At 41.2% G+C, this 21,076-nt stretch overlaps 1 protein-coding gene across 1 annotated transcript in view; it reads left to right on the forward strand.

Annotated features, from left to right (window-relative positions):
- Positions 1-21,076, forward strand: part of CTNNA3 (catenin alpha 3) — a 453,492-nt gene that overhangs the window by 57,217 nt on the left and 375,199 nt on the right. The window contains exons 4-5 of the mRNA XM_062633965.1: positions 11,675-11,938; positions 19,687-19,890. Of these exons, the coding sequence (XP_062489949.1) occupies positions 11,675-11,938; positions 19,687-19,890 (468 nt within the window). The remainder of the gene's footprint in view (positions 1-11,674; positions 11,939-19,686; positions 19,891-21,076) is intronic.

A 21,076-nucleotide genomic window follows, 5' to 3' on the forward strand; every position in this document is an offset into this window, starting at 1 on the left:
GAACAGTAAATTCCTGAAAAACATTATTGAATTAGAGGAACCCTGTGATATTAACCTGTCATGGGCAGTTTTTGATCCTCTGTATAAGACAGCTTTGCTTTTATGTGATGTTATATTACCAGTTTAAATGTGGTTAATAATAAACAGATACAGAGAGGAAATTGCAAGGCTTCACTTCTACTGGGAACTTCAGTTCTCTAAATCTGTTTCCTGTTTGCTCTAAGTTAGCTGAAAGTTACGGTTTTATAAAGACAGTTCAGAGTTTTCTTAGAGGCAGAGGGTATTGCTTAAGGCTTAGTCCTATTATAACATTGACATGGCTTTGTTCTGTAACACTTGACATTTGTGTATTCATGCGTATGGTTGATACAAACAAACTGGCTACAGTTTATACCATACAGAGTATATGTATTATGTGCGTATGTATGTATGGTGTTTATGTACTCTGTATACATGGTGTAGTATAATTATAGCATGAGGCACTAAGAACTACTGATGGCTTCTGAAGTCAGGAAAAAGAAATTGAGGTAGGTTAAGAGTTTTTTAGTAGCAAGTTAGCTTGGAATTCCTGGCAATCAAGTGCATACTGTGTTGCTGCTTTGTAAAGGTGAATTCCTACTTTTTCCTACTGCCAGGAAAAAGCAGCAGGTCGTAGTAGTAGGGGACTCTACTTTGAAAGGGACAGAAGCACTCGTCTGTCGGCCTGACCCGGTCTCAAGGGAGGTGTGTTGCCTACCAGGGGCACGGATCAGGGATGTTGCAGAGAGGCTGCCTGTTCTAGTAAGTCCCACGGACTATTACCCACTTCTAGTGATACATGTGGGTGCTAGGGATATAGATAGCAGTAGCCTGGGGAACATAAAGAAGGACTACAGAGCCCTGGGAGAGGTGGTTAGGGGCTCTGGAGCTCAGATTGTCGTCAATTCTCCAGGATACAGGGAAGGACCTAAAAAAAGCTAGGAAGATTGGCCAGGTTAATAAATGGTTAAAAGGGTGGTGTCATAGTCAGGGGTTTGGGTGTCGAACATGGGACCCAAGTTTGTAGGCCAGGTCTACTGGGGGCTGGTGGAGCAGTCTTGGTAGGAGGCTTGCCAGACTGGTCAAGGAGGCTTTAGATGTGTTGGGGGACGGGGGCATCATTCCATCCCAACACACCCAGTCAGTTGCCAGCACCTATAATAAATGCTTGGAGCAATGTAGAAATACTCCAGACACTCCAGCCAATGAGCTGGCTTCATTTGGAGCTTGTCTCAGATGCCTCTGTACAAATACCCGTAGCATGGGGAACAAGCAAGAGGAATTAGAGATGTGTGCATGTCTACGGGGTATGATATAATAGGCATTGCAAAAACATGGTGGGATGGCTCCTATGACTGGAGTGTTGGAAAGGAAGGTTACAGGCTTTTTAGAAAAGACAGGCCTGGCAGGCGGGGACGGGGGGTTGCCCTTTATGTTAGGGATAGGCTGGAGAGTATGGAACTCTGTCTGGGGACAGGTGATCAGTAAAGAGTGAGTTTGTGGGTCAGGGTTAAAGGGAAAACAGCAATGGGAGACATTACTGTGGGGATCTGTTACAGACTGCCTGATCAAGAAGAACCTGCGGATGAAGCACTCCATAGACAGATAGGAAAAGCCTCACGCTCACAGGCCCTTGTTCTCACGGGGGACTTCAACCACCCTGACATCTCTTGGAGGGACGGTACGGCCCAGCACAAGGAATCCAGGAGGTTCCTTGGTTGTGTGGAAGACAACTTCCTTCCACAAGTAATAGAGGAGCTGACAAGGAGAGGTGCCATGCTTGACCTCGTGCTCACCAACAGGGAAGGGGCTCGTTGGAAATGTGATGCTCCAGGGCAGTGATCACAAGATGGTCGAATTTGAGATCCTCAGGACAGTGAGAAGAGCATGCAGCAAGCTCACTGCCCTGGACTTCAAAAGAGCAGACTTTGGCCTCTTCAGGAACCTGCTTAGTAAGGTTCCATGGGATATAGCCCTAGGGGGCAGGGGGGCCCAAGACTGTTGGTTGATATTCAAGGATCACCTGCTACAAGCTCAGGAGTCTTGCATCCCAACTAGAAGGAAGTGCAGCAGGAGGGCCAGGAGACCTCCTTGGGTGGATAAGGAGCTGCTGAGGAAAATTCAAATGAAAAAAGAGGCTTATAATAAGTGGAAGCAAGGACAGGTGGCGTGGGAAGAGTACAAGGACGTTGTCTGGGAAGCTAGGGACCAGGTTAGGAAAGCTAAGGCTAGTTAGAATTAAACTTGGCTAGGGGGATTAAAGATAACAGGAGGGGATTCTGCAGGGACATAGCAAGTGAAAAACAGACAAGGGAGAACGTAGGCCCCCTCAGGAAGCTCTCGGGAGAACTGGCTACACCGGATTTGGAGAAGGCTGAGGTTCTGAATGACTTCTTTGCCTCGGTCTTCACTGGCAAAGGCTCTGACCACACCGCCCAAGTCTTGGAAGGCAGACGCAGGGACTGTGAGAATGAAGACCTTGCGCCCATTGTAGGAGAGAATCCGGTTTGAGACCATCTTAAAAATCTGAACGTGCACAAGTCCATTGGACCTTATGAGATCCATCCACGGGTCCTGAAGGAGCTGGTGAATGAAGTTGCTAAGCCACAGTCCATCGTATTTAAAAAATCATGGCAGTCAGGTGAAGTTCCCAACAAATGGAAAAAGGGAAATATAACCCCCATTTTCAAGAAGGGGAAAACGGATGACCCGGGGAATTACAGACCAGTCAGTCTCACCTCCATGCCTGGCAAAATCTTGGAGCAGATTCTCCTGGAAGGCATGCTAAGGCACATGGAAATCAACAAGGTGCTTGGTGACAGCCAGCATGGCTTCACTAAGGGGAAATCCTGCCTGACCAATTTGGTGGCCTTCTATGATGGGGCTACAGAACTGATGGACAGCGGTAGAGCAGTTGATGTCATCTACCTGGACTTGTGTAAAGCGTTTGACACTGTCCCAGATGACATCCTTGTCTCTAAATTGGAGAGACATCAATTGATAGGTGGACCACTCTGGATAAAGAGCTGGCTGGATGGCTGCACACAAACAGTTGTGGTCAATGGCTCAATATCGGGCTGGAGACCAGTAACGAGTGGTGTCCTTCAGAGATTGGTGTTGGGACAGGTCTTGTTCAACATCTTTGTCGGTGATATGGACAGTGGGACTGAGTGTGCCCTCAGCAAGTTTGCCGATGACACCAAGCTGTGTGGTTCGGTTGATATGCTGGAGGGAAGGAATGCCATCCAGAGTGACCTCGACATGCTTGTGATGTGGGCTGATGCCAACCTCATGAAGTTTAACCATGCCAAGTGCAAGGTCCTACACCTGGGTCAGAGCAATCTCAGGCACAGCTACAGGTTGGGCAGAGAAGAGATTCAGAGCAGCCCTGCGGAGAAGGACTTGGGGGTGTTGGTCAATGAGAAAATGAACATGAGAATGCAGCGTGCGCTTGCAGCCCAGAAAGCCAACCGTATCCTGGGCTGCATGAAAAGGAACGTGATCAGCAGCTCGAAGGAGGTGATCCTGCCCCTCTACTCTGCTCTTCTGAGACCTCACCTGGAGTATTGTGTGCAGTTCTGGTGTCCTCAACATAAAAAGGACATGGAACTGTTGGAATAAGTCCAGAGAAGGGCCACGGGGATGATCAGGGGACTGGAGCACCTCCCGTATGAAGATAGGCTGAGAAAGTTGGGGCTGTTCAGCCTGGAGAAGAGAAGGCTGCATGGAGACCTCAGAGCAGCCTTCCAGTATCTGAAGGGAGCCTGTAGGGATGCCCCGGAGGGACTCTTCATTAGGGACTGTAGTGATAGAACAAGGGGTAACGGGTTAAAACTTAAACAGGGGAAGTTTAGATTGGATATAAGGAGGAAATTCTTTCCTGTTAGGTTGGTGAGGCACTGGAATGGGTTTCCCAGGGAGGTTGTGAATGCTCCTTCTCTGGCAGTGATCAAGGCCAGTTTGGACAGAGCCTTGGGTGATATGGTTTAGTGTGAGGTGTTCCTGCCCGTGGCAGGAGTGTTGGAACTTGGTGATCTTAAGGTCCTTTCATAGAATCATAGAATAGTTAGGGTTGGAAAGGGTGGGGGGGGGGTGTAGCAAGGGCTGACTGCTGTGTGAGGCAGGGGCTTCACTAGCCAGGCCCTGTCCCACTGCCCTGCATCAAAGTGTGTTGGGCATGCCAGGTGATGGTGACTGTGTTAAACCAGGAATCCAGATCATCAGGAAAGTTTGTGGTAATGAGGTATGTCAGGTCAAGCTGGGAAGTCAGTCCGTGGATCCGGTTGAGGGTCAGGCCAGGTGAGAAACAATCCAGTGGTATCTCAGAAGCACGATATTGTCAGGGCAGGACAGCTCAGGAGGTCAGTCTGTGGGTGGCAGTCTAGACTGCGGGACTATGGCCAGATGTGTGGCAGCTGTGCCTGAGCTGGAGACCAGCACTCCTGCAACATAGCGTAGAGAGGGACTGAAGGTCCCAGGTTGAGCTGAAAGGGAGCTCCAGGGCCCAATGGTGAGAGGTGGATGGAGCTCCAGCTAAGGCTAGGCAGGCCTTTGCGACCTAGTAGTGCACTCAGGGCCCTGACAGGCATAAGCCTTTAAAACCTGTGTGAAAGTAGTATTACCTTGGAAGAACTGACACACCTTAGGAATGATGTGAGAGTCAGTATCTTTTTCACTTTCTTGTCTGTGAGATATTTTCTTCAACTGAATAAGACTACACAGTACTTACGAAATACGTAAACTGGAGCCCTATCCCAATAAATGGTTCATGAATGTACTTTGAAGGGTTTGAGCTTTGTTGTCTTTGATTCATCAAATACACATAATTTAGCTGTCACGTTTGACAGAAAGCTGAACACTAAAGACCAAGTTTAAGCTGTGATAAAAATGAATGCTTTTGTCCCTCAGCCATATAGTAGTATGAAACTGTGGGAGTTTGTTATGTCTGTGTTTTTGCTGGATATAAAACTCAGTTCAATGACATATATCTCTGCAAAGAGTGACCTAGAGGACCGCAGCACACTTTATTTGAAGCTGCCTTTGTGAACCTTGTGTTGACTCCAGCAGATGTAAAATACAGCAGTGTGATTTATACCCATAGTGAGGCCTGGACCTCATGAGTTTGGCTGATAGGAATGCACAGTGAACAAGAGCTGGGTTCCTCGTGTATTGTGCTCTCAGACCTTAAAAGTGTTATAAAGAACAGATTTTGATTTTTCTAACTCTTAATGAAGTATTACAACTGAAGCTTAACTGTGCTACAGGCAGGACTTTGGATTCTTTGATAACAGCTGGTTGTATAGGGCACCAGTCTGGACAATGACAAGTGAGAAAGGTTTGTCTCACAGAAGCAAAAGGATGCTGGGGCATGAATTAGCAGGGCTCATTTGGAGAGCTTTAAACTAGATTCGAAGGGGGATGGGGTTGTAGCTGGGCTTGCCCCAGTGGGGCAGCGCTCCAGAATTAATGAAGACTGGGAGGCCTCCTATAATCCTAGGGTGAAATCGGTGTGCTCAGCTTGCTCCCTGAAATGTCTGTACACCAATGCGCGCAGCATGGGAAATAAGCAGGAGGAGTTGGAAACCTGTGTTAAGTCAGGAGACTATGATCTGGTGGCAATTACAGAGACGTGGTGGGACAGCTCACATGACTGGAATATAGTCATGGAGGGCTATGTCCTTTTCAGGAAAGACAGGCCATCCAGGAAGGGTGATGGGGTTGCTCTTTATGTGCGGGAGGAACTACAATGCACCGAGGTCTGTCCAGGCACAGATGACGAGTGAGTTGAGAGTCTGTGGGTGAGAATTAAGGGGCAGGCTGGCAGGGGGGATACTGTTGTAGGTGTCTGTTACAGACCACCGGATCAGGGTGAGGAAGTTGACGAGGCCTTCTACAGGCAGCTGAGAGCGGCTTCACAGTCACAGGCTGTGGTCGTCGTGGGGGATTTTAACTTCCCTGATGTTTGCTGGAAGGACCACTCAGCAACCCAGCCACAGTCCAGGAGGTTCCTCCAGTGTATGGATGATAACTTCCTCCTGCAAATGGTGGATGAGCCGACCAGGAGAGGAGCGCTGCTGGATCTCATCCTCACTAACAAGGAGAATCTGGTTGAAGCAGTAAGGGTTGAGGGCTGCCTTGGTTGCAGCGACCACGAGATGGTGGAGTTCAGGATCTTGTGTGGTAGGACTAGTAGAATAGCAAGTAGAATTGCAACCCTGGACTTTAGCAGGGAAATCTTTGGCCTTTTCAAGCAATTGTAAGGGGAAATCCCATGGGCAAGGCTGCTTGAAGGTAAAGGGGCCCAAGATAGTTGGTTGACATTCAAGGACTGCTTTTTCCGTGCTCAAGATTGGAGCATCCCGACACGTAGGAAGTCAAGGAAGAGGGCCAGGAGACCTGCGTGGCTAAGTAGGGAATTGCTGGGTATGCTCAAGTGGAAGAGGAGAGTTTACAGGTCATGGAAGGAGGGGCTGGCCACTTGGGAGGAATATAAGGCTGCTGCTAGAGGATGTAGGAAGGCAGCTAGGAGGACTAAGGCATCCTTCGAATTAAACCTGGCAAGAAGGGTCAAGGACAGCAAAAAGAGCTTTTTCAAATACATGGCAGACAAAACTAACACCAGAGGCAATGCAGGCCCACTGATGAACGGGATGGGTGCCCTGGTGACAGAAGATACAGAGATGGCAGAGTTACTGAATGCCTTCTTTGTCTCTGTCTACTCTGCTGCAGGCAGTCCTGAAGAGCCCTGTACCCCTGAGACCTTAGATGAAGTCAGGCCGACGGAGCGGTTTGCCTTAGTCGATGAGGAATGGGTTAGAGATCAGTTGAGCAATCTGGACATCCATAAATCCATGGGTCCAGATGGGATGCACCCGCGGGTGCTGAGGGAACTGGCGGAAGTCATTGCTAGACCACTCGCCATCATCTTTACCAAGTCTTGGGAAACGGGAGAGGTGCCTGAAGGGTGGAAGAAGGCAAATGTCACTCCAGTCTTCAAAAAGGGCAAGAAGGAGGACCCGGGTAACTATAGACCGGTCAGCCTCACCTCCATCCCTGGGAAAGTGATGGAACACCTTATCCTTGGTGCCATCTTAAGGCATATCAAGGATAAGAGGGTTATGAGGGGCAGTCAACATGGCTTCACCAGGGGGAAATCATGTTTGACCAAACTCTTAGCCTTTTATGAGGAAATAACACGGTGGATGGATGATGGCAGAGCGGTGGATGTGGTCTACCTTGACTTCAGGAAAGCATTTGACACAGTCTCCCACAGCATCCTCACGGCTAAATTGAGGAAGTGTGGACTGGATGATCAGGTAGTGAGGTGGACTGCGAACTGGCTGAAGGAGAGAAGCCAGAGAGTTGTAGTCTATGGGGCTGAGTCTAGTTGGAGGCCTGTAACTAGTGGAGTGCCTCAAGGGTCAATACTGGGACTGGTATTATTTAATATATTTATCAATGATTTAGATGAGGGAATTGAGCGTACTATCAGCAAGTTTGCTGATGACTCTAAGCTGGGAGGAGTGGCTGACACGCCAGAAGGCTGTGCTGCCATCCAGCGAGACCTGGACAGGCCGGAGAGTTGGGCAGGGAATAACTTGATGAAATATAACAAAGGAAAAGTGTAGAGTCCTGCATCTGGGCAGGAACAACCCCAGGTTCCAGTATAGGTTGGGAAACACCCTGTTAGAGAGCAGTGTAGGGGAGAGGGACCTGGGGGTCCTAGTGGACGACAGGATGACCATGAGCCAACACTGCCCTTGTGGCTAAGAAGGCCAACGGCATCCTGGGGTGTATTAGAAGGGCGGTGGTTAGTAGGTCGAGAGAGGTCCTCCTTCCCCTCTACTCTGCCCTGGTGAGACCGCATCTGGAATATTGTGTCCAGTTCTGGGCCCCTCAGTGCAAGACGGACAGGGAGCTGCTGGAGAGAGTCCAGCGCAGGGCAACGAAGATGATTAATGGAGTGGAGCATTTCCCTTATGAGGAAAGACTGAGGGAGCTGGGACTCTATAGTTTGGAGAAGAGGAGACTGAGGGGTGACTTTATAAGTGTCTATAAATATATAAAGGGGGAGTGTCACGAGGATGGAGCCAGGCTCTACTCAGTGGCAAACAACGATAGGACAAGGGGTAATGGGTACAAACTGGAACACAAGAGGTTCCACTTAAACTTGAGAAGAAACTTCTTCTCGGTGAGGGTGACGGAACACTGGAACAGGCTGCCCAGGGAGGTTGTGGAGTCTCCTTCCCTGGAGACATTCAAAACCCGCCTGGACACATTCCTGTGTAACATTATCTAGGTGTTCCTGCTCCGGCAGGGGGATTGGACTAGATGATCTTTCGAGGTCCCTTCCAATCTCTAGCATACTGTGATACTGTGATACTGTGAAGGTAGTTTTCAAGTTTTACATTCAAAGTCTTCTTGTTCATACACCCTAGTTAGCTGTAACAAGCCACAGCTGGAAATCTGTGACTATCAGTTCATTTTCCACTCTTATCAGTGGCAACCGGGTATGCAGATGAAGACATAATAGTACATCCCAGGGGGCGTGGGACAGCAGCCTGGGGAATTATGACTATACTGGTCCTCTTAGTTTGGCAATGGTTGGAAACAGGATTATCCTTGATCTCAGCTCATCTCATGTGGCGTATCTAGAACTCAGCTGCTGACTGAGTATATAAGAACACATCCCCGACCAGTGGAAATAGTCCACTAATGTAAAAAGAAGTTTGAGTAGGAGGAAAGTGGTAGACTGTGAAGAAAAAAAAAACCAGACTAAACTTCAGTAATGTAGTTGGATGAACTACAGATGCTCAGATGTTATGGTATGAAGAGAGTAGTAAGAACTGGTTTGAGAAATTTCTTCTCTGTAGTCCTGTTTATCTTTTGCCTCACTGCAGGTGAAAGATGATCCATGTTTACAACAATCTCAGAGTAACAAAAAATGTAGTTTGCATTCTCCTGTTCCTCTTTTTCTGGTGCCATGTTTTACTGATATTTCAGTCTTATACATACATACTTTTTCCTCTGTATGATTCTTTCCCATGCTTGAGTAACATGTTGTCTTCTTGTATTCTGTATCAAAGGTGATGTAGTATGAACCTTGGGCAAGGTTCAGTACGTGAAGAGGACTTATTTGAGTTTCTTGTGTTTTCTAGTGGCATATTTTCTTTGACGAATAAAATAGGAATCAGGTTGTTTCTGGTTTTTTTTCTCTCCAGTGGAAAAAGTTTATGGACTATAGATTAATAATCTGTTTGTGGAGACTAACTTCTTTAGAGAACTAGTTACATTAATCCACATATGCAAAGATTTGATAGAGAAATCGATTTTAGGTGGTGTTTTTTTGGCCGATTTTGCAAAAGATCAGACTAAGATTATCAGATGCCTCTTCCTGTTCACATGAAAAATTTCGAGGAATTAATTCTTCATCAAGGTGGAAAAGAAAAATGGCCCTACAGTTTTTTTCGGGGCTGTCCAAGGCTCACAACTGAACAGCAAAGTAGTGATGAGTTTAATGGATTTAAACTTCTTTTTTTTTTTTTTTTTAAAGTATTATTGAGTATTTAAGTACTCAATAACTATTTAAGTATTATTGAACAAAAGCAAGGCTTTTCATAGGTTAATTTACCAATACCATGATACCATGTTTATGAAACTCTACACAATATCGCGTGAAACAAAACAGGCTGTGTTTTAGCAACTTTAATGCATTGAGTTCATGGACTCTTTCCAGACATGTTTCCAGATGCCATGTTATATAACTGGTTTTCTGCTACTGGTTTTCCAGTTTTTTGTATCTTATGAACACCTCATTTCCTTGTTAGACAGTACTGTTTTAGAAGGAAAAAGTAATTTGGAAGGACTTTTGAGTTTGACTGTTTGCATATGACACAGCAAAGTAAGAAATGTTTAAGCATAGAAGGCAGCTAGACTGAAGTGTTATATTAACTTATCATTGTAACTCTAGGTCTGTGGCTTCCTTGCAGCACGAGAGGAAAGAGGGCATTCTGTTGTCTTGTAATTTAACTGTAGGAAAGGTAGAATGAGATTCTGTTAAAAAATAAATAACCCTTTTTGCTGGGAGTGCACTGGATTAAATTGCAGTTGCTTTACCAAGGTTGGAGGTGCACTAATACTCGCATTTGAGCACACTGGGCAATGAAGTCATTCTTGCACCATGATGATTCATTTATATATTGTTTTGTTGGAAATGCAAAAATATTTTAAGTACTAATATGCCCAAGAGAGTAAGTCAGTTTTCTAATTCAGATGATCAGCAGGTTAAACAACTCTCTGCTTCTGTTTAAGGCTCCGCTTCTCTCTCTCTCGCTCCTCCCTCCCCCTCTACCATTTGTGGTGTTTTGGTTTTGGGTTTTTTGTTTGTTTTTTACTATATCCCTGAGATTTCAAAGTTAGCCTGAGGAAGTAAGACACAGTCTGATGTCCAGTGCATAACTTAAAGTAAACGAAATTTTAAAAACATAGGACTGGTTCATTTAATATTGAATGCCCTTTTCTTCAGCCATAAACTTATAAACTTTATGCAGTGAAAAGTGGATTTTGAGATGCTTTTGTAAATAATGCATATTAGAGCTTGATGCAATGCAAAGGAAAATAATTAGAAAAACTTCAGCTTGCTTTATAGCAGGCCGTGAGCAGTTTTGTATGCATTTTGTTGTTCATTCTTCATTGTGCCTCTTCTCATTATTTGAAGTTGGTGCCACAGGCTTTTTATTGTTCTGATGCGCTGTTTTGCCTTGCTTTTATATTTTTGCCCTGAATTTAACTGTCTCCTTCACACAAGCCATTTTGCAAATATCTATTAGTTTGTTTTCAAAGGACAAGATACAGAAGGAGAGTGGGAAGAATATCTGGAGTAAAATAGGATGAGACAGGAGGCTCCTTAGAATTCTGATGCTGACTGTATGGTTGTCTTAAAGTCTGTAACTTTCATCTGTCCAAATAACAGCTCCCAATCTTGATTCCTAGAAACAGTTAAATCTGACTTGGCAGCTCTGTTGAGCTGTGTGTTCCTTATTGTCTGGGCTGGCAGGAGGAAGTAAGGTATCAAGAAGATCTGGGTGGAGAAGGGAGGAACAAAATGAATATGGTGAGATCTGAATGTTTTAAGTATGTACACAGTGGGGAGAGAAGAAAAACAGGTAGCGGTACTTCCAGGAGATGTCTTCGCTCAAGCACTATTTTCATTTCCACACCTTTCATACTTCCTATTTCCCAGGAATACAGGAGTCTCATCCCTGACCTGCTGTTCCTTTCTGCAGTATGCTTGGAATATATGCTGGTGGGGCAGGGAAGCAAACACAGATTTGTTTTGATGGAACAATCACAGAATTCCTTGCTTAACCCTGTTTGCACCTTTGTCCTTCTCTATTGCTGATGAAGAAAAACATGTCTGGGAGGAAAGACAGCTTATTTCCAGGCCAGTTTTCTCATAGGGTTATTTTACACAGACTTTGTTAATTTCTTGTGATATAAAGGTGATTCAATTGTAAACACTATTGTACTCTCTTTTCGCAATCTTTGATAAATTCAACTTGATGTTTCCTTAAACAGATAGAAAAAAATTGTTTATACATTACTTGTCTGTTCTGAAGTGCTTTTGGAAATAAACAGCATATTCTTTTGCTGACAGGATTTGAAATCCAGCAATCAGCGAGATGAAATTGCTGCAGCACGTGCAACCCTGAAGGAAAATTCCTCTCTTCTACATTCGATATGTTCAGCTTGTTTGGAACATTCAGATGTTGCATCCCTATCAGCCAGCAAACATTCAATTTGCAATGAAATACAGAATGCTCTCAGTGTAATTTCTAATGCTTCCCAAGGAGTTGGAAATAAAGTGGGACAACCTACATCTCGTGCAGCTACTCTTGGAAGTGCACTTGATGAGCTTGAGGTATGTAAACCTGTGAAACTAAAACATTTTTTGAAAAATAGTTTTGTTTTTTTTTTAATTAACTATTGCTGTTGTAAGTGATGGACCTAATGGCATTAGAAATTTATGCTCTGCTTAGCCCTAGTCTAAATACTATAACTGTAAATTATTTCATTGCGAGGGATCACTTCCTTCAAAAGAGTTTGGAATTAAGTCTTCACGTATGTTCAATATTTAGATTCATCCAAAGAGCAGGGAATTTCCAAGTGCATCACTAATGATGGAGATTGACAGGTCCTTGAATAAATGGGCAAAACCATGAGTTTAGTTTACAAATAAGTGATTATCAGATGATGGTGATCACTGCTACCATGACTGTATTCCAGTTGGTACAACACAAGTTGAAGTCATTTACTCCAAAATGTCTCGTTTGGATCATTATATAATTTATATAATTGAAGGATTTAGAAACCTAATTATGTTTTTGCTTGTCATTTAATAAAGTGACATAACCAATATGCTTTCACAAATTCTGCTTTTCTACTTGCAATATTAAAACAAATTTTTTGAGCAGGTAGTTCTTTCTCTACTCCTGGCCTGATACGCAGCTTTTGTATAGAGCTTTCCCCTTTTCTCACAGCTGCTCTTCCTCTTACCAGTGTTATTTTTCATTGTCCTGCCAAAATGGTAAAAAAAACTCCTGTAGATGTGATTACCAACAATGCTTCTTGTCTGGTGTAAGTGATGTAGGCCCAGATCAACAAAAAAGGAATGAAAAGTTTCTAAACACCTTTGCAGATATGGGTCTTTTTGGTTGTAAATTCTCAGACTCTCCAGATACCATGCTCAGAACGCAAACTTTGTGATACATTTTCAGGAGGATTAATGTTTTGACTGATGGTAATAGATTTTGGCTAAGATTTTCAATGAAAGGTTAGAGAAATACATTGAAATATGACTCAGATCTTTTAGTGGCACTTTATTGATCAAAACAGACCTCTCAGTCATGCTCAAAGTTTCCCCCCAAAGGAACAGACTCCAATTACATGTCATATGTCATACTTACATGCTTCTCACACTGGGCTTTAAAATTACAGTTTCTAATCTATTTTCTTAATAAATGAAAGAAAAAGGTTAACTTTTTAAGAGTAATACATGATTTATATACATGAAACTCTGAATGACAAATTATGTATTTTAGATGAAAGCTGTTATTTACCTCTTTTACTTAAAATTTTTTAACCTAAATTTGGCAAAAAGATTGCATCTTATGACTGAAGATTAATTCATCTTGACTGCATGTAAGCAGTACCATTTTAATGATTTTTACAAATGAATTAAATTTATTATTGTTTTAAAGTGCTTAAGATTTGCAATAATCACAAAATGGGGGGAAAAAATGTCTTTTGGATTGAATTTGTTTGTATCCGAAAACATAAGAACATAGAAGTCTGACTGTTGTAAAAAAACCATTTGTTTATGGAGTTCTAAATATATTTTTACCTAGGTAGCAAAAATGGGAATTGAAACTGTGTGGGTTAGATAAAGCACAATTTATAGAGCATTTAACTTCTTAAAATGATTTTATTAATTAGATGGTTTCACTTCTATTTCTTCACAGAAAGTTCTATTGGCTAAGGACCTGAAATAAACTTTTCTCTTCTTCTTATGCCAAATACAGTGCCATGAAATAGATTGATAGATAGATTGTAGTAAATCACAAATCTAGTAAAGAACAAATCTCATTAAATGTTTACAGTGTGGAAATGTATCATGGAGCTTACCCAACAGTCTAGTATCTAGATGTTTTGCAGTGTCATTCTTCCTTTGCCAGTGCTGGTGGTATGAAAGTTATTACAGATTTATAGGTGAGGAAACCGTCAGTAAAATTAGAGCAGCTAATTAAATCAGTAGATTATCAAGAATTTCTCTTAAAAGCTCCATATAACTACCATTTTTGTTCATAAATAAACACAAAATCATAACATTATAAATTTAATTGCATATTAAGATTTGTTTTAAAAGAATGTACATTATCTAATGCCTTTCACTGGTCTTGCATCTTCTGAATATGAGATTTCTCACAAAACGATACAAGTCTTCATGCCTGACTCTCTGTCACTATATTCATCTGATATGTGGTCCTTTAAAGATCCTGGCTATCTAGCAGAGAAATTACATATGAGATGTTAAAATATGGTAAATCAATCCAAACCCTCAGGAAATATAACGAGGTTTGTAGATACTCATGATCTCTCTTTTTCATGCATCAGAAGACCAGTGAGGGAGCAAATATAGATCTAATAACTCCTTTTAAATGTCCAATTGTCCTTAAGAACTGAGGTAGCTAACCACTGTTTAGCCCTTTTAAAGCAAAACCATGATACTGCTAATTGTGTATCTGGTGTCTTCTAATTGGTTGGAAATTGGATTTTTTTCTGTGTAGATGTATCGATCATAAATATTTGATGCAACTGCTTGAAGTATTTAATCTGTGAGCAGACACTTAAATCTTATTTTCCTTGTTATTATTGCCTGGATTTTTATTTATTTATTTTTTTTTAAATATAGAGATGAACTGTAGTAGTTTTTTTATTATTATTTGCCCATCTTTGCATGAACTTCCTAAAGAATACATTTCTTCTCACATTTTGTATGAAATTTGAAGGCAGTGATTTTGCTAAATGGCTAATTGGCTGTAGGCGTCAGGTGTGTCTTAGTCTTCCACAATCAGTGAAGGTTTTTCTTTTTGTAGTAACACTTAAATATTCTACTTGGCAGGTGTTTTTTACATTATTATGGACATTTTATGTATGGCCTAGTATTAAGTGTGCTTACTTGAGATGCGTCTTGGCAGGTGTGTTTTACATTATTATGGACGTTTTATGTATAGCCTAGTATTAAGTGTGCTTACTTGAGATGTGAGTACGTAACGGTGAAGTTGCTGCTCCAATAAATAGTAACCAAGTGGCACAACTCCAGTAGAGGTGAGGTGCACAGAATGCTTTGGTATTAAGGACTGTAATGTGAATAAGGGAGACAGAATCTCAGATCTCTACCACAAATAAAGCTGTCTTCCACATCAGGAATGAATGTCCTGACCTCTAGAAACTGACTATATCTTAAAACGCCTTCCTTTATTATTCTTAGATTATTGTGGATGAGTCTGAGTCTTTTATGTATAAGATTACTTTAAAACTATCTATTGAGTGTAATAAGTTATTTTATATATATATTTAAAATATAAGTGTTTAAACATTAATGACTAGTTTTATGTAGTTTTAAAAATCTATATCAATATGCTAGTCAAAACTTAATTTTAATTTTGCTATGTCTTTGGATATAGCCAAAGTAATGAAGGCCCTACTGCTGAGAACTATTTTGATTCTACTTTTAAAGTTATGCATTCTCTCTTAGAGAGGTGACAGCTGAAAGGGGTTAATTTCAGCTGCATTTCAGTCTTTCATGGCACTTCTTAGCTTTTCTGTGAAAAGAATTCCTTTACTGCATTTCCATAATTTCATGTAATGCATATTGTGTTTGAGACATGTAGTAACTTAGCTTACCTCCAGCTAAGTTGGGTGCAGTTTTCCTTTACACTCACCTGTAATCTTATTGTTGTAAGAAAGCTCCACAAAGAGAAGAAATGAGGCAAAAATGGATGCCTGATACTAATCCTCTTAATGTGTCACTAAACTATCTTTGTGGAAAAAAAACAGTACCTCACTACCTTCACCCTTCCAGAAAAGTGTCTTCAAGTACATTTCCTTTCTTCTGTGGAACTATTACAGAAAATGAAGGTTTCTCATGCCAAAATGAAGATCTGTATTACTGCTCTTATCAGACCTGACTCTAGGCATTGATAATTAAGAATTTGCCCACTAAAGCAAAATGACTTTCTGTGCTGTTGTCTGGGAGAGCCAGTCTGGCTTCATCCACTGCCAGCAAGAGGTTAGGGTATATGGAGATGTTTCAGAGTAGAAGAGCGAGCCATCTTTATTCTATCCAAGCACTTTTTCTTTTCTTTGGATTTTAGCCTTCAGGGTCTGCTAGGTACTGACAAAATTTCAGCTTTTCTTCTCTCTGTCCTGAAGAGTACAGAAGTTAAATTTTTTGTAACTACCAAGTAGTTCTTAAGTGGCTCCAACTTCTCTACTTCCGCAAAAGAAGATGGAGGCAGTAGACTACCTGTTTCCTTTGTTTTTGGCTTTGTGACTGAGCAAATTATTGTTCCATCCCAGTTTGGCTTTGGTTTCAAAGTTGCATGTGAGATTAATATTTCCGTGATCAACATATTTTTTATACCTTTCAATTAGGAAATAAGAGATACAAAGAGGGGGTTAGTATGTTGCTTTTATGGATATACAAACAGCTGTGGTTTTCATCTTTAAAATATTTATGCTTTCCCTTCTGCTTGCATATGAACTCCTTTTCAGTCTATTATGTGTATCTGGATAGGTGACCATTGGTTTGAGAAAGTCCAGAAGTTTGGAAGTACATGCTTAATACTTTAATCTATGGTTGCATCTGCTAGATGCGCATAAACACCTGACACAGACTCATAAACCTTTTAAAGGTCTATCCTGTCAGTTGCTGAAACAAGTCTATAACTTAGTTTTAGACTTTTTATAGTCTCTCATAATAGAGATGACAGAAAATTGTAATAGTATCACTGCAGTGGTATGAAAATTCCAAAATTCAATATGGAAAATGTGGAGACAGACAGAATTTCACTAGTACCTTTTCTTTCTAGTCATTATCCATAGAAATTTGAGGGCTAGAATTCATGTAGTCCCAGTTTCTGGTACAAAGCATAACATAATCCCAGATCTTCAGGCCACAGAAGGTCTTACAGAAGTTAAGAAGGCTCATTGTCCACTGATTTTATTTCATAGAATCACAAAATGGTTTGGGTTGGGAAGGACATTAAGGTCATCTAGTTCCAACCCCTCTGCCATGGGCAGGGATGCCTCACACTAGACCATTTTGCCCAAGGCTCTGTCCAGCCTGGCCTTGAACACTGCCAGGGACTGAGCATTTACCGCTTCTTTGGGCAGCCTGTTCCAGTGCCTCACCACCCTCACATTAAAGAACTTCTTCATTATATCCAACTTGAACTTTCCCTGTTAAGTTTAAACCCCTTGTCCTATCACTGCAGTCCCTGATGAAGAGTGCCTCCCTGGCATCCTTGTAGGCTTCCTTCAGATATTGGAAGGCTGCTGTGAGGTCTCCACGCAGCCTTCTCTTCTCCAGGCTGAACAGCCCCAACTTTCTCAGCCTGTCTTCATATGAGAGGTGCTCCATCCCCCTTATCATCCTCATGGCCCTCCTCTGGATTTGCTCCGACAAGTATGTTTTATATTCCAGTACGTATGTTAATAGGTAGTAAGTATGGGGCCAAAGTGCTGAAACTACTTAAATAATTCAAATGCTTTAACTGTGATGGAGGACTTCAAAACAGTGGAACACTAGTGGAGGTGGAATGTTTAGAAACCTACACTGAGCTTGCAAGCTGGGAAATACAAGCTTCCATTTGGACAACACTGTAATGCAGAAAGAACCTGCACTGGTTTCCTTTGGAAATACTCAGATTATGAAGTCTGATTTTTCTCTAGTTTTTCTGGAGAATCACCCAGCTGTCTCAAAACAATTCTTGTACATTTCAGATGACATGTGAGGTTTGGAAATGTAACAAAGTCTTCCTTTTCCTAAATCATACCTAGCGTGTAAGAGCATGTTAATAATAACCAACAAGAAAATTTCAAGGTAACTGAAGTCCTTTTTCCTAGCTTTTTAAGCTTTTATCTTACGATGCTCTGCTAGAACACTCACTGCTCTTAGAATTCCCTCAGCTAGACAGTACCTGAAATTGTGACATTAAATTAAAATACAATTGAAGTTCTCCAGCTTAAAAGTAGTCTGGTACATACTGGATACACACAGATAAGTTCTGATTTACCTGACGTAAATTCCACTTAAGGGTATATGGCATAGTTTGCCTGTTTAATATTTTCTCTGAGAGCTTGGAACCACATATGGATTTAATAGATGAACGAATTTGAATGGAATATAGGCTTGGTGGTCTTGACAGTAATGACACTGTTTCAGATGTTCAGTTAGATTAAAAATTACTAGTTTGAATTTCTTGAAATGCTGAAGCTTGAGTATACTTACTTTCACATTTCATGAAAATATTGCTACTTTTCTTTTTCTTTAGATGATTTGCTTGACACATAAATGTAATTAATTTATTATGCCAGAGTGGCTGATGGCTTTTGTTTACCCTAGGTAGTGAAAAGCAAAAGGACACTTATTTCTATTTCCTTTGAAAAAAAAGAATTGTTGAACAACAGCTACTGTTTTGATCTTTGCCCATATTCAGTCTCTTAAAGGTAGCAGCAATGACTTTCTGTCACAGTGCGGGATTCTATCAGACTAAAAATCAGCAGAACTAGACTGCTTGTGTAATATGAGTTAACATTCTTGGTTGTACGCTAGCACGGTTGGTTTTGCGTTAAATAAAGAGGCCCTCCTGATCTCTAAAAGACTAAATTTTGGGGGTGTTGAACCTCTCTTTCAAACAAAGCTGACAGTCTGGCCTGAGATACTTGGATAAAATATGGAATGTTATTGAGTAGTAAGCTCATACACAGTGTCACAATTGTATATAGACATTACAAGCTTAGTATAAGATACGTATCTTTTTTAAGAATTGACAAGGTAAGTATACAAAACAGGCCCATTATATGGGAGCATAAAGAAGACAGATAACCCTCAAGAAGCATGGACAGACACAGGAAAGAGTTTGAAAGAAGAAATACTTTTTTTTTTTACAGCAGCAAGGTCAACACTTGAAGAGGAGAAACAATGCTGGTTGAGAAACTGGGAAGATGTCACACAGTTGCGTATTTTAAGATAATACCTTCTGTATGGCCATGAACCTGGCAGTTTGGGCCTTATTTCTTTTCTTGTAAAATGGGGTTGATAGCTTTTCGTTGTAGAGTAGGATGTTGTAAAGACTGATAGACCAAATAGATACTGCAGTGGTAAGAATGCATGCATATTTATAAAGGTAGACAAATAGCATTTTTGTTTCCAGAAGTGAAATGCCTTGTAGAAGAAGAAATGCTTAGATACAGGTGTAGGAGAGACTGAAGGTGAGGATGAAAATCTTGAGTCTCATGCAGCAAAAACAGGAATCAGAGGAAGGATTCAAAGACAAGGCAGTTATAGTCAGGAAATGTCAACGTGGCCTTTGCAGGTAGATGTGATCTTGTTCTACTTGTTCTGTGAGATGCATAGGTATGAACCAGATTCAGCTTGAAAGCTCTGTGGCCATTTTAGCACTGGATCCAGGCCAGTGGGATTTGATAACATGGATATTGGCTTAGAACTAGTGGGATCTGAATGGCGGAAACAACTTGGCTGTGTCTGCAGATGACTTGTATGCATAGCCCCAGTAAGGAAAATGGAATTTGCCATGGTCAAAGGTAATTTAAGTACTTCAAGCAGAAAGGTCTAGTTGCAAGTCTAGAAAGCATAAAATCACTGTAATTCCATCTTTGGCAGTGTTCAAGGCCAGGCTGGACAGGGCTTTGAGCAACCTGATCTAGTGGAATGGCAGGGGTTAGGAGCTAGGTGATCTTAAGGTCCTTTCCAGGCCTAACCATTCTATGATTCTGTGTTCATGCAGGTAAAAAAAAAAAAAAAAAAAAGAAAGCGGCTTAATTAGGCTGACTTTTCTTACCTGTACTCCTATTATTTTCCAGAATTTAATTATCCTGGATCCTCTTGTAGTAAATGAAGAGAAAATAAGGCCATCACTAGAGAAACGCCTGGAAGCTATTATCAGTGGAGCGGCTTTGCTAGCTGATTCTTCCTGCACACGTGATTTTCATCGAGAACGCATCATTGCTGAATGCAATGCTATCCGCCAAGCTCTCCAAGACCTGCTTTCTGAATACATAAACAATGTAGGTAACCAGACTTTTTCTTTTTTCTTTTTTCTTTTTTTTTTTAATGTCTGTTTCAAAGCCTACTTTAGCGTACATTAGAATTTAACCTATAATTAGTGCAAATTAGAGTTTAACCATCATTTCTCAACATACTCTTTAAAAGGTTGAAGGGAGCATTTTTCTGCATAAATCTAAGCAAAAGCTAAATACATATCCCCAGAATGAATAGGAATCATATTATATCACACAATCTATGGAAAATATTGCATTATAGGTACAAGGTACTTGTTTAGGTTAGTTTATACTTATTGTGAACAGTCACTAGTAAGAACAGATGTAATCCATCATACGCTGGCAGCGAGTGTCTTTGTAATGTCACTTTCTAGACTGCAGTTTTAAAATGTAATCTCCATTTGTGTAGGATGCAACAATTTAAATAGCAATGTGCTAAAATTTAAGTAAACTGTTAGTATCACTTTAAAGTAGAGTGTAGAGATTTGTAGTAGAGATTTGGTCTTTGTAAGAGCACCAAGTTGCCAGTGTAAAAATTACTTCATTGATAAATTAGAAAGCTGGGGCTGCTTGGTAAACCCAGAAATTTGGTTGTCTGGCATTTTTACAGGCCAATTAATCTGTGAATTTTTAAAAAAGGATTAAAGTTTGATTATGTTTTAAAAATAACTGTTATAGAGTGGATTTGGCACAGATACTATTAACATGGTTACACAGTGTTAATATAATTTTTTTCCTCTGGAAACATTTTTTTGTACACATACTGATCTTGTCTAAAGATACCTCAAAATGGTTCCTCAAACACTTGAGAGGATAGTTGTATGATACAGCTATTGGTTTTGGGCAGCTGAAATTCCTCTATTTTCTTCAAGTCATACTAGTTAACACAGTCTGAAGCTGTTCTAATAAGACTGTTTTCTTTGTCTTATCCTATTGTTAGAATAATGAAGTGTAGGGACTAAGATAATCTGTGCATGTCAGATGTTTTTTCATTTCACAGATACTGTACTTTCAGGTATTTTCTCTGTATTTGTCGGGGGCATGTGGAATACACAGCTGATTTCATTTTCTGTGAATTCAAGCTCCTTTTTCAGTCCCTATGCCAAATAAAGATGCTATCATATTTTACTCAAAATTTAGCTGCAGCTTCTGTTGAATGCAACACAATTCTTGAACCTTCCTGGTGGTGCTT

The sequence above is a fragment of the Pezoporus occidentalis genome, unplaced genomic scaffold, assembly GCF_034315485.1.
Source record: "Pezoporus occidentalis ecotype Australia unplaced genomic scaffold, CSIRO_AGI_Poc_V1 ctg41, whole genome shotgun sequence".
NCBI classification, from domain to species: Eukaryota; Metazoa; Chordata; class Aves; order Psittaciformes; family Psittacidae; genus Pezoporus; species Pezoporus occidentalis.